The following is a 14,376-nucleotide window of genomic DNA, read 5'->3' as shown; positions in this document are numbered from 1 at the left end:
TAAGAAGGAAGGGAAGACAATGTTTCTTCTTGTGATGTCCCTTCTTGACAGACATAGGATAGGAGTAATTTGTTTCATGTGTGATTACACCTTTCAAATCATGATTTTTTATTTAGCTTGTAACTTCCTAAAAAAGCCAAAAGCAAGAAGTTACCCAAACAAGGAAAAGCTTTTGTACTTAGTTTGGCCAATCTAAGTGTCATGGAAAAACATAATTTGCAAAGAATAAGACATGTTGTCAAGAAATGTATTGATCCTTCAACAATTTAGAAATATCAAAAAGAAGCATAGATAAAACAGTTTGCTTATATAATGTTATTAAAGCCTCATTTGGGATAACTTCTCTGACATTAAAGCATTTGATCTACAAATGCAGAGAGTAGTAGAAACATTATAAAGCATTAGAAACACTTACGAAAATTTTAGAAAAAGAAAAGTCCATGGCGCCTATCAATAGGGGTGATCTTACTTGAACAAGACGATCTTCACAAGCTGAAAAGTCTTGTGTAACTTTCCAAATTTGAGGGTACTTAGTTGTTTAAGTGTCACATGATCATCGTCTCTTATCTTCATATTCGAAGGTGGTCCTAGATGAATATTTTCCAAGAGGAGTCCTCCTTAGTTCAATCATGAGTTGGAACTTAAGCTAACCTTACCCCAACTACTCACATCTACATAAAATCTGGTAAAAAAGAATTATAAACAAGAATGAGAAAGAACATAAGAATTATGCTTTAGAAAACAAAAGATCTCTTAAAATCTAGAAAACAATTAAATAAAATAAAATCCAGTGCTAGTGTTGGAGGGAAGAAGAAGGCATAGATGATGAAGAAATCAATGGTGAAACATACCTAGAAGATATCGTTAAGAGGCATTATTTATCTTTAGACGATGTTGAAGAAATCTAGAAAAAATCCAGTGCTAGGATTGCCTCTCTCCTCCCTCCTTTGCAGCCTCTGCATTGTCTACCAGATGGATGTGCACATACAGTCCAGGTATGAATAAAGATTGGGGAAGAAGTAGCAGTACCACCAACTAATTTCAACTTAACAGAAAATAATTTCCATTAGCCATCCAAAGCTGCAGTCATTTTTAAATTGACCCACCTCTTAACTTCGATATTTATGGCCTGGAAAAGAATTCAGAGATTAATGAGCATACACTTCATGGAAGTAAACAAGGAACAAGAATCTGTAATGGATTACTGGAAATAGAAGAATGAACCTGAGTGGAGTGTCAAAAGATAAAATTATCCATGTTGACTACAGACATCGGAAAAACCCCTTTGCATTTAGTTCGTTCAGTTTAAACGATTTCCAATTCTATCGCATGCTTCAAGGCACATCTCATCCTGGATGTGGAATGAAAGCTTCATATCCTCAATCAGAGCCGCAGCCGTTTGAACACCATGATAGAAACTCCAGCCATAAGAAACCCAAAGGCAGGGCTAACAAAGCCTTTCTCCAAAGAGGTCTAGACAAAAACAGGTGAAGCAGTTAAGACAACCAATAACAGCTCACGGGTAGTTCAGGATGACTGTGTTATGGAGTACAGCAATTCTGTATTGGAGCAATAAATAATACCTATATGCAAAGTGCCTTATATGGAGGGCGGGCTTTTAGCAGTCACAGCAGCAGCAGCTGTGAGGTTAAACATCCAGGGAAAGGCAGAAACTAAGATGCATCTGCCAGATACCTCTGGATGACACTCGGGTGTGAAAACGAATAAGCTATCATGTCTTGCCATTGAAACCCTGCAGATGTTGCACAAAGTTGATCAAAGAAAATATGGGAACAAAACATATTCAGAAAGGCCTAAACAGATTGCTGCCACAATTTTCCAGTCAAATTAAGCCACTCTAGAATGATAGAGAACATCATACAATTATGTCAACAGAACAAATTAAAGAACAGCTTCACAGTTCATATGGCAAAAGGTACCCAGTGACATGGCATAATATTCCTAATTGTATCCCATATTATTTTATTGATATCAAGAAATACTCAAGACCTAGTAGTTCTCACATACCAAACTCAATCACAGTCATAACCACCTGATATAGGTCTATCATAAGGATATTGAGCACTATCCTTCCTATAAAAGGCCCCTACCATCAACAAACTGCCTAATCCTGATACACCAGCATGTTATGGATACGTAACAGTGTGTGATGTTATAATTAACCTAGCTTGACATTGTCCAGCAATTTGGGGCAGGAAGAAAGGAAACAAAAAGTAGTCCCAGGTGTTGATCAATCATCTGTAATATGGGAGACAATGTGTAAAACCCAAACACATAAATAAAATTAATCGCATGATGTAAGTTTGTAACAATATTTTAACTGGAAATCCAATTTTCAGACAAGGATAATTCGAAGTTGATATCTCAACATGACCAACCAATAAACAAAATTGCAATCAAGGACCACAAGTGGATATATGTAAAAGAGAATATGGATGTTTTCTGACAGAATAAATGACTAAGAACAACTAAAGTAACATAGTATGTTTCTAAAAAGAATTTTCAAATGAAATAAAGAGAGGCATAAAGAAAAGGTATGCCGATTCATAAATTTTTGATTGATAACAGTGGATCAATCCCAAAGCATATATATTATCTGAGGAAGAGAGAGGGAGGGAGGATGCAACTGACCTGCAAATTCAAATGCATCTGCCAAAGTCAGAACCAAAGAGAGAGTTATCTCCAAATATAGGAAAAACCGGAGTACACTCAACAAGCTCCAACTGTCTTGTTAACTGAATCAAACATTCGTAGATCTGTTCAGATTGAGGGTGTGATTTGTCTCTAACAATGAACTCATAAACAATACCATTCACCTCAATTGAACTACAACCAGGAGTCTTCTCCACTCCTCTCTGCCTCATCAGCTTCCTCGCCTTCCCGGCCTCCTTCCACATTTCTGCTTCTCCATACATATTTGCAAGCAAAACATAAATTCCACTGTCATGAGGATCCATTTGAAGAAGTTTAGAAGCTGCTCGTTCTCCCATCAAAACATTCCCATGAATTCGACATGCAAAAAACAGTGCACCCCACACAACAGCATCTGCCTCTATTGGCATACTCTTAATCAGTTCTTCTGCCTCCTCTAAAAGACCAGCCCTTCCTAGAAGATCCACCATGCAAGAATAGTGTTTAAGCTTGGGGGAAAGATTAAATTTGGAGCTCATTTGAGAAAAATACTTACGACCCTCTTCAACCAAACCTCCATGACAACAAGCTGATAATAAGCCAAGGAAGGTGACCTCATCTGGCATCACACTATTATCAATCATCTCCGAGAAGTAAGCTATGGCACCATGTGCATTCCCATGAAGGGCTAAACCACTAATAATGGCTGTCCAAGTCAAAGAATTTCTTCCAGGAAGCTCTTGGAAAACCTGAATAGCCTTAGTGATCTTCCCACATTTGGCATACATGTCAATTAGGGCAGTCCCCAATGCCACATTTAGAGAAAGTTCATGTTTTTCAATATAATGGTGAATCCATATTCCAACATCAAGAGCTCCAAGTTGTGAGCATGCACTTAAGCAGCTAACCATGGTTACCTCATCAGGATTTATATTCATGGCTTGCATTTCATTAAACAAAGCCAAAGCCTCCTTACCACGGTTGGCATGAACATAACCACCAATCATGGCATTCCAAGGTACCACATCTTTGTCCGGCATCTCATCAAAAAGCTTCCATGCCATATCCAGAAGGCCAGACTGGGCATAGCCCACAACCATTGTAGTCCACGAGACCATGGTTTTGTTTGTCATGCTATCAAATAACTTTCGTGCTGACTCTAAATTCCCACACTTCATGTACATGTCCATAAGCGCATTAGCAAGTGGAACTGTAAGTTTCAATCCATTTTCTTCAATATAACAATGTGACTCTCTTCCAAGATCCAAATCCTCCAACTGGGCACATGAGGAAACAACCCCAATCATTGTAACCTCATCTGGCTTAATTCCCTCCACCTTCATTTCCCTATAAAAATTTAATGCCTCATACGCCCACCCTCTCCGAACATACCCATTTATCATTGAATTCCAAGAAACCAAATCCCTTACACAACTTTTATCAAACATTTTCCGTGCACCGTCTAGATCCCCACACGACACCAACAAGTGAATCACCGCATTAGATACAAATATATCCGAATCAAAACCCAAATGCAACACATGCCCAAGAATCTCACTTCCCATCCGAATCAACGACAACCTCGCACAAGCCTTAAACAACAAAGGGTAGGTGTAATTATCAGGCTTAGTCCCATCACATTGCAACACTCTCTTATACAATACAACAGCTTCTCGCGGGTTCTCGCTGTCCAAAAACCCTCTAATAGCCACATTCCAAGAAAACGTATTAGGGTTTCGGGTATTAAACAAAATGTTAGTACAGTAATCAAGATCTCGCCATTCTGAGATAGCACAAAAAGCGATCAACCTACTGGAGGCAAACCCATCTTCGATTAGCCCTGTTAGGACCATTTGGGACTGGATTTGCTTCAGCTGGGAGATGGATTTGCATTTTTCCAGAAGAGAGAGGAAAGGATTTGAGAGAACAAAAGAGTGGTTTGTGTTCCAATTTATGGGGTTTTCTTTGTGGGGTGAGAGAGCGCGAGTGTGAATGTGTCGTGAAGAAGGAAGTGAAGGCTTTTGAATCCAACGTAGAGATCCGAGGCGAATGAGAAAGAGGATAAACATCAGTGTTTTTCCTTCTCTTTGCGCCTGTATTCAGGCGGGAAAAAGCTTCAAAGATTTGTTGGGTTTGAATGAGACTCCGACTATATTTTATTATTTATAGTTGATGGGAAAGTAAGCTTTGTTTACCGTTAATTTCATGAAAATTTGAAATATATATATATATATATATAAAATGTTTTCAGAATATCGATTATTGAATCAAAAAAATTATTGATGGCGATTCACTAGTCGGACTGACAGTTTAATCGAGATCAAACCGATAACATCATAAATATATAATTTATAAATTATTAAAATTTAAAATAAAAATAAAAATAATAATTTATATATTATTTAAAAATTAAAATTTTATTTGAAAATCAGAAAATTAATTTCAAATTAGAAATTAAAATTAAAATCATAAATTAAAAAATAAATAAAACTTGGGAAAGAGGGGTTAAAATTTTATTTGAAAATCAGAAAATTAATTTCAAATTAAGAGAGGTTGTGGCGGTGTGATGGTTGTGGTGGTAGTGGCGTGGGGATTGGGTTTTCCAACAAGGGGTGGTTTCCAATGAGGGGGGCGTTTTGCCAATAGGGGAGCGACGTCCAACCAACCAATGGCCGGCGACAGTGAGAGGTGGCAATCACACAAGATGGGTTGTTGGAAAAAAAAAATGGTTTAACCAGACGGTTTGGAGGGAACCATCTAGTTCGTCAGTCAAAATTCAATTGATCCAATTCCGGTCCAACTACTATCCGGTCCAACTACTGTCCGGTCCAATTAACCTAAATCGTGATTGGCCAACAGTTGGACCAACCGATCCGATCCTATTTTTAAAACCATGTATATATCCTACCACTAATGAGGAGTTGATATCTTATTATCTTGCCATATGAATGGGAAAATTCAAAAAATATGCATCATGTCAAAGACCTTCAACACCCGATGTTTCTTTAGTATACATAATATAAGGAATAAATTTGATTTCACACCAAATTTATTTACGTGATACCTATCAAACTATAAATCTAAACCATTAAATATATATAATGAGATCTAAATTGTTAAAGGGAAATATAAACAAATGAAATTAGGTTACGAATAATGAGACTTAAAAATGTATATATGACATCATTCATGGTATCTTTCAAATACCTACCAAAATCGAAGATGATTAAATCTCCACCATCAAAATGAAGGTTATGAGATACCACACCATTAAAAATACACTTTGGTACTATAGAAGCCCCAAGTCCCACAACATCACCTAGTGTTGTGCCCAACATTTAAGGAGAACTGTTAGATGTTGAGATTAAATCTCCACCATTAAAACAAAAGGTTATGGGATAGCGGTTAAGGGTGCAATTGGTTGCTGCAATGGCTTTGACCTATCTCTTTTGTTTTTTGTTGTCAGGATTCCAAGAAAATATGCAAAGGCTTGGTCAGGACTCAGGAGAGGTTATTGATCCAAAGATATCCTTTTAAGCTTAGGTGAGCTCCTATAAACCAGGTTTAGTATTTGAAACCCTAGCTCTACTGCTGGCATTCCTACATTTTTTTTCCAAACAGACTAATGTAATCTATTGAAACCAATAAGAGTTTGATGGGTGGGATTTCGCTATGCTTCATTTGACTTAAAGTGTGTTTGATAGTGATTCTAAAAAATGTTTCTAATTTTTCTAATATTTTAACAATAAAAATTTTCAAGTGTTAAAAATGTAAAAACGTTTCTTAAAATTACTATCAAAATAAACTCTTATTATGATTAATTGAAGTGACATGTGGGTTTTACCGGCTCTTAATAATTTGTACTCCAAATATTGATACGTTCTAGCAATGCACTTCATTTAAAATTCTAATTCTAATGTAATACATAGTTTTAATTAATTTTAAATTAAATTCATAATGTTTTATTTTAAAGAAGAGAAAATGGACTCTTATTATGATTAATTGAAGTGACATCAGAGCTTCACTGCCCCTTAATAATTTGTACTCAAAATGTTGATATGCTCTAACCATGCACCTCCATTTAAAAATCCAATTCAAATGTAATACATAGTTTTATATATATACCACATCAGATATGAGATAAAGTTCTTAACACGTTTTAAAGTTGTGAAAGCCCCTTAGATGCAGAGCAAACAATATATATATATATTATGATATCCTACATCAGAGATATGAGAAAAAAGTTTTTGATACATTCAAAATCATGAAGGCCCTTTAAGCTTAAAACAAACAATATCTACATGATTAGATGTAAATCATTACAAATGATATCAAAGTTAATCTCTAACCCAGTATAGGGTTTTGTTTAACCTTACGAGGGGTATCAATTTGTTTTGCCCTACAATCTCATAAAACATAACGTTTGTGTTTATATGTAGGATAATTACGATATCCCACATCGAATAGATTTGTAAACGTGTTTTAAGGTTATGAAGGTCTTTTTAGGCCCAAAACAGATAATATTAATATGGTTAGGTGTGAACCATTTTATATATATATATTAATTTTGTATATCATCAAGACCAAATAGTCATAACAAAAGAAGATTATTATAGAATTTGAAAATAAATTATAAAAATAAGAATGTAAATACTAATATTTCTATCTACAAAATTTATATTCATATGAAAAAAATATTAAATATTACCTTAACACCAATAATTAGTTAAAGTTTTTTTGAAAACTACGATCCCACATATTTTCCAAACAATAGGATATTGGATCTATTTAATTTTCATATTCAATTATAATCTCTTTATATATATTTAATTAATAAGGGTAAATTGCTAGTTGGTAAGATTTTCTTATTTTAGATAAGGGTTAAACCATTTCTTTAACTAACATTGATTTTCTCTCATCGTGCAATATTTATATACACTTTTTTTACTTTGACTTTTTTAATCTTATATATTTTTCATGTGTCAAGTTGTTATGAATTTTTTAATCCCATATATGTTACATTTATCATCTGGTGGGAACAGCCCTTAAGTCAATTGCACATCTCAGTGAAATGCTATGCCCCCATTTGCATCTATTTTTCTTTTTAAAAAAAAAAAATCATGAAAAATAAAACATGAAAACATGTACAGAAGATGAAATGAGGGCCGAGAGGAAAAAGTAGGGCTACCCAAGGTACAAAGTAAATTTGCACCATGAACAATATATCATATGGTATTAGAGCAAGGGGAAAATGAAAACCAAATCAATAAAGCAAAAAATATAGTTGAATATAAATTCAAATCCATAGAGGATAATTTTAACCTCTCCAACAATCATGTTTGTGGGAACAAAAAATTGTTTAATGAGGAACAATGTTTGGGTCATAAACCCCCTCCTAAGCTATGTTATTCAAATGCTTAAAAATTGGTTTGGATGAATTCTTAGATTAATAACTCAAAAATGATTTTCATCACCATCTATAGAGAGAACTAAAGGGTGTAAGGAGTAGCATGAAATGATGGTCTTACTTAGGCTCCACCGGAACCATACTTCTTTCCCAACACAAGCACCTGAAGCTTGTCATAACCAGCAAGCACACCGGCACCAGCAACTGCACGAAGAATGTTTGCACCAGCACCCTTGAAGAGAGATTTCGCACCCTCATTCTTAAGGATCTGATTGAATGCATCCAAGGAACTCTTGTACTTCACGGCTTCACCTGATGTCATCATCATTCTTCTGCGGACTGTGTCAATTGGATAGGAGGCGAGGCCTGCACCGTTTGTGATAACCCAACCAAGAGCAAAGCTAGCGAAGAAACTATCCTGAAATCATCCAAACACGGAAAAAAGTTGAAATTGATTCACAAAGTGAAATCTCAAATGACAACAAAAAAACCATAAAAAAATAAATACATGGAAAATCAACATGGGTAGCAGATGACAAGGTGTAATATTCTACTCAAACAATATACTCCATCGTTTCAATATTTGCTCGAGTAAACTCAATGTTGTATTTTTTATATACATGTTTAATGCATTATTCTATGGGTCGAATCAGTAGATTAGTTTATAATTTTTCCAGACTATTTAAATCATGCATAGTAACAGTATGAACCTTCTAAGTTTGCATCAAAACAGAGTATGTGACTAAGATACTAAGATTCATTTATGTACTTTCTAAAACAATTTTGGGGGCTTGGGATCAGAAATTGTGTTAACCACATAACATGTGTAAAACAAGATGACTCTGCAGAGTAATCTACTAACCTGTAGCTTTCCAGTCAGGATCACTGGCTTCAGAGAATCGTACATTCCAAAATAGAGACCACGGTACACAATGATACCAACACATGAGATGTTGAATCCTCGGTAAAGCCCAGCAATCCCATCTGATTTGAGAGTCTTTCTGTAGACATCAACCAAGCCATTGAATTGCCTGTCTCCTCCTCCTTTCTTTGCAGCTTTTGCATCATTTGCAAGACGGGTTCGGGCATAATCAAGGGAATAGACAAAGAGTAGGGAAGAAGCACCAGCAGCACCACCAGATGCCAAGTTACCAGCAAACCACTTCCAGTAACCATCCCTGTCCTTCTTAAAGTTGAACAGTCTCTTAAAGTAATCCTTGAAAGCAAAGTTCAATGCCTGGAGAAGAATTTAGATTTAATAAGCACAAAATGTAAGTGACAGAAGCAAGAGGAGAAAATACACCAATTCTCAATAATCCAAGAAATATAATAAACCTGAGTTGGGAAGTAACGGATGACATTAGCCGTGTTCCCTCTCCATAATGATGCAAATCCTTCATCTTTGATTGTTCGGCTAAAACAATCTCCAATTCCCTTATAGGGTTCAGAAAGCCGTCCAGCCTTAATCATTTCATCCTGGTTTTGGATCAAAAGCTTCACACGCTCAATTGGAGCAGCTGCTGTTTTAGACACAGCTGCAGAAACTCCTCCCATAAGAAAATCGACAGCAAAGCTGGCAAAACCTTTCTCCTGGGGGGCTTGAACAAACACAGGTGAAGCAGTTGAGGCAATCAATGACAGATCTTGGGTAGCTTGACATGACTGGGTCATGGGATACTGCAATACCACATTAGAATAATTTCCAAAGGCAGAACGCCTCTGGTACAGAGCAGGACTTTGGAAACTGCCATAGTGAGTATGAACATCTTGGGAAATGCTGGAACTGAGATGGAGCTGACCAGCTACCTTCCGCATAATATTTGGGTGCTGGTGCCTTTCAGCCATTTTGCCTTCAAATCAAACCCCTGCAAAAATGGTCAGTTTTAAACTCGTATGAAAATATTGCTAGAAAAAATAAATCCAGAAAGATTCAATAGTTAGGCATTAAAAATAAGAATACAAAAGAATGACAAAGAACTGAATCAAACCATTGATGTAGAAGAATGATAAAACAGTTTCATGGGGTTACTTAGAGAAGAAAGGCATTCATAAACAGAACTATTATTTGGGGCCTGTCACCTGTGGTTGCTTTATGTAGTACAGATTATACACTGGATCCATTTCCTTGTTATAAATATCAGTTCCTTTCTGGTGTTCACTAGAATATTAGCACATTAAGAGTCACATAACCCAAGAGCAATGACCAAGAATGCTTGAGTAATTAATTAATCTATCAGACCAAAAGATCAGGGATAGCAATGAATAAAAACCCAAGCAAGGAATGGTGTCAACTAAGAAATATCTATCAATGAATTTATTAGACCTAAATATCCATCTAGCTATCCATACATCTACACAGACACATAGACTAATAACTCACACATATGTATGTATATTAAAATGACCAAGAATGTGAGATTGCATGCATAATTAATCTATATATGTATGTGTGTGTGTGTGTGTGTGCATGCACGAGTAATTAATAAATTTAATTAATCTATAAGACCTAAAAATCAGGGATAGAAATGGAGAAAAACCCAAGCAAGGGTGTCAACTAAGAAACACCAAAAAAAAAACATGGTATTACATGAAGCATAGAGCTCACTGTAAACAGAAACAACACCTTAGAAAATCCAAAAATAGTATTATTACAAGAAAATTTCTCAACAAGCATAAAGGACTTAAAAGATATTGGAAGATTAAGTTAAGATTCATAAGATAATTAACCCCAATAATGAAGCTGTATGTGGACAATATTTGGTGCAGAAATCTTTGCTAAGCTAAGGGAGGTAATACTACATCAGAAACAATATTGCCATCATAAAAGGAACAAACAAAAGCACTGACCCATCATTAAATGGAAATTAAGTAAAGGGGCGAAAGCAAAAATAAAGTAAAAATTAGAATTTCATATAAAATATCTCCAACCAATGAACAAAGATTAAATCCTGTACCATGTAACAAGTCTAAATCACTATCATGAACTCCCAATCAAGGCTCTGTATTCAAAATCCAAATTAGTCTAATCCTACACAGCATCATCCAGAATTGTAATTGACTAAATAAAACATAATTAATCTCCATGCAATTCTATACATCCGAACTTCAGTTTTCATTCTACATCCCCTTATTTTAAATGTGATCTTTTAACATCAGCAAAGATGAAGAGATGGAACACAAGTTTAAAAAACACATTTTCAAAACATATTTTCAACCAAAATTAAAATTAAAATGAGAAAATAAAATAGACCTCATATTCTTAAATATCTATAGACAAAACCACCCGAAATCCAAGCCAACCCAATTTCGGAGGTCTGTTGATTTTTCAAAATCAAATATCAAGAAGCCTAGTAATGGACATATGTGCACTCTACAACCAATTAATAAACTAAGATGAACGCAATGAAAAGTTGAATTTAGATAGTGCACGAGACAAAAAGATCTTAAAACCCTAACCAAACCTATTATTTGGAGTCATGAGCATTCCAATCCCAACCAAGCAACTTGTGATGAGCCTAATTTGAAGCTCTACCGAAATTGAAGTGAGATCAGCCAGCAGATCTCAAGCCTATTTATTCAAGCCTCCTGATTTTGCAGGCCAAGTTCGAGCACCCCTGCAGAACCCTATCCACATTTCTAGAAACCATTTTCTTTTAATCTATGTAACTTTTCAAAAATCCATATCTACATCTCCACAACATGAACACCAACTAAATCTACATCACTATTTCATTCCAAAAAGAGCAACATACACACATGTATATATATACATAGACTATATATGTATGTATGTATACATCAAACGGAAACCATGACAAAAACAACAAAAAAAAGTCCCAGTCAGATCCAAAGTACACAGTCAACATCACCAGATCAACACCAAATAAAATTAAACTAAAAACGGACCTTTTAAGCCACAAATCTGAATCCTAAAACACACAGATCTAAAGAGAGCACAAAAACACGTCCCACAATCAAAATACAACAGATCTGAATCGATTTAACTACAAATCCATAAAATGCAGGAGAAAAAAAAAAGCAGAAAAAACAAACACAAAACAGGAAACGGATCAGATCATGCGGATCTCAGCAATGGAAACGCAGTTCCTAGTGAGAGACAGTAGAGAGAGAAAGAGAGAGGTCACCTGATTTGCGGCTGAATGTATGGAGAAAGCAGAAGAGAGGGCTTCTGCGAAAGAGGAGCTGCTATTTAAAGTGGAGGGTATCGAGGAACAATGGGGTATATCTGTGATGGAGTGGTGGAAATGGTGTGAGTGGATTTGAGAGCGTTGGACTGGGGGAAGGTGGTGCGTGATGGACGGTGATGGGAGTTGAGGTGGGCCCTTTTGGAAAGTTCTCTGATTTTGACTGGTGATCCCTTTATCTAGGGCCCAATTTTGAATGGTTGAAAAGTTCGTTGGTGGGTGTCTGTTTTAGGGATGTGAAAATTGCTTTTCCATTTTTCTTAGATTTTGAACGTTTCAAATCAAATTGTTAATCTTGAAAGGGAAATCAATTAATTATAATTTATATATTTCCTATAATTTTTTTTAAAGGAATGTCAATAGAAAATTATATCCAAATATTAAATAAATTATTTTAAAATGGGTAAAAGAAGTCATTTAATAAATATATATATATACATAAATTAATTAAATATTTTTAAATATATAATTTATTCTAAAAATAATATTTGAATAATCATTTCATAAAATAATGTATAAATAGTATTAAAATATGATGTAAAAAAAATTAATATTAATTTTTCGTTTTTGTGATTAGGAAAAAAAAAATGATTTCACAACCAATTTCATTATCAATTATTAAATTAAAATAAAAAGATTTTATGGTCGCTTCTTTTAAAAATCTATGAAGACTAGAATAACGTGGTTGGCGCGCACAATGGCGGCTTTGACCAAATGCTCGGTGGAGGATGAAAAATTTGCCATCTCTACTCCAACCAATTGGAAGCTGACACATTTCCTCTTGATTTTTTTTTAAATGGAAATTATTTTTAATTTTAATAACCTACTAGGCTGCCATTGAATTGTCATCTCCGTCCGCATGCCGCATGCTTCATATTTACATTTAAAGGGGAAATATCGGAACGGTCGATTCTGTTGACAATTGCAACGATGGTCCCTCGAATGCTTCAAAAGATCTACAATGTATTTAAATGCCTAACAACTGGCTAAGTGATCAACCACACGGTCAACCGAAGCTTCTAGAAAATATTTGTAACAACTAGTTGACATTAATTTCAAATATAAAGGCTCGTTAATTCTCAATTATGATCTTTTAACTACTTAGCATTGACTATTGTTTATTGGGCGAATATTTTTTTAATGCACCTTGTTTCATAAATTTCAAATTTGCATATTCCTTTAATCCACCCCAATTTTAATTTTCTTTGTATTCATTTGACCCAAAAAATCATCAACCAGACCCGTTATCATTCAGGAATTAAACACTACATTCATGGTCAATTGGAAGGATCATTCAAACATATACAACCAAACAGGGTCCGCCTACCAATCAAAGTGAAAAGATTTCATTGGAATGCGTTTATTTATTGTTCAATGTAAGGGAGACCTTCATCAAAGAAAAAAGTGATCGCACCAAGGACAGTCACTTGCATGCAGAGAAAAGAACTATACACGACGTTGAGGGCATTTCTGCCTTCCTTGAGATCAGCATGAGCTTGGTGGCTTTATCTGTTGCATTCTCTATCTCCTCCCTCTCTCTCCCTTTCTCTGTGAAGAACTACTTGCCCTTCCTTGAATGTTATTCCTTTTCTGCTTCATCTAAACTCATTTCTTTTCCTTCTTCACCTCAAAAGGATCTTGTTTGGAAGTCACAAAATACAAGATCAAAACCGAGAACTCAGGTAATACCAATAAAGATTTTGCGCAGAAAACAGGAACTCATGACCCAGTAAGGCTAATGACCAGGTTTCTTCTAAATTGTATTACCAATGCCATTTGACAAGGTAGAATGGAAAGTGCCTCTCTCTGTATACTCTAGGTGACTCTAATCCTCTTTCGACCCAGCCCAAATCCAATATGACCATGGACAGGATGAAAATGAACATGTCGAGAAGTTACAAGAACTAAATTGCTAACTCGAAAATTTTCAGAGACCTTTTATAGCATGGGTGTTGGGAAGCACAAAGCAACTTCTAGCAAACAGAGAGTTTAACCATAATTATAATAGAGACTGCAATGCTAGTAGAGAATGAATCAGAATTCTGAATCCAATAACAATCAAGCAAACAAAATGAAATGACACAACAAGAAAAATATATTTGAGAGGGTCTT

The 14,376-nt window shown here is 35.3% G+C and overlaps 2 protein-coding genes across 2 annotated transcripts; both read right to left on the bottom strand.

The window, feature by feature from the left end:
- Positions 1–709: 709 nt before the first annotated feature.
- Positions 710–4,796, bottom strand: LOC100248441 (pentatricopeptide repeat-containing protein At2g22410, mitochondrial). The gene is given in 5 exon segments (XM_010652950.3): positions 710–1,129; positions 1,225–1,473; positions 1,584–1,753; positions 2,653–2,765; positions 2,768–4,796. Coding segments are annotated over 2 exon segments (1,989 nt in total). The 5' UTR covers positions 4,722–4,796; the 3' UTR covers positions 710–1,129; positions 1,225–1,473; positions 1,584–1,753; positions 2,653–2,730.
- A 3,123-nt stretch (positions 4,797–7,919) lies between these two features.
- Positions 7,920–12,395, bottom strand: LOC132253930 (ADP,ATP carrier protein, mitochondrial). The gene is made up of 4 exons (XM_059737372.1): positions 12,205–12,395; positions 9,395–9,924; positions 8,922–9,296; positions 7,920–8,477 (listed from the first exon to the last, which is right to left on the bottom strand). The coding sequence occupies exons 2-4, from the start codon at positions 9,902–9,904 to the stop codon at positions 8,181–8,183; spliced, it is 1,182 nt and encodes a 393-aa protein (XP_059593355.1). The 5' UTR covers positions 9,905–9,924; positions 12,205–12,395; the 3' UTR covers positions 7,920–8,180.
- Between the last annotated feature and the right edge of the window lie 1,981 nt (positions 12,396–14,376).

The sequence above is a fragment of the Vitis vinifera genome, chromosome 6 (assembly GCF_030704535.1).
Source record: "Vitis vinifera cultivar Pinot Noir 40024 chromosome 6, ASM3070453v1".
NCBI lineage: Eukaryota > Viridiplantae > Streptophyta > Magnoliopsida > Vitales > Vitaceae > Vitis > Vitis vinifera.
Note: the sequence above shows the minus strand (reverse complement) of the source record. Positions and strands in the feature narration are given on the sequence as shown.

What these genes read in the sequence shown, in the direction of transcription:
- LOC132253930 (XM_059737372.1), bottom strand. Translation starts at nt 9,904, where the DNA reads ATGGCTGAAAGGCACCAGCACCCAAATATTATGCGGAAGGTAGCTGGT. An exon ending in TCCGTTACTTCCCAACTCAG is followed by an intron (nt 9,297 to 9,394) that starts GTTTATTATATT and finishes ATTCTTCTCCAG; the next exon opens with GCATTGAACTTTGCTTTCAA. An exon ending in TCCTGACTGGAAAGCTACAG is followed by an intron (nt 8,478 to 8,921) that starts GTTAGTAGATTA and finishes GGATGATTTCAG; the next exon opens with GATAGTTTCTTCGCTAGCTT.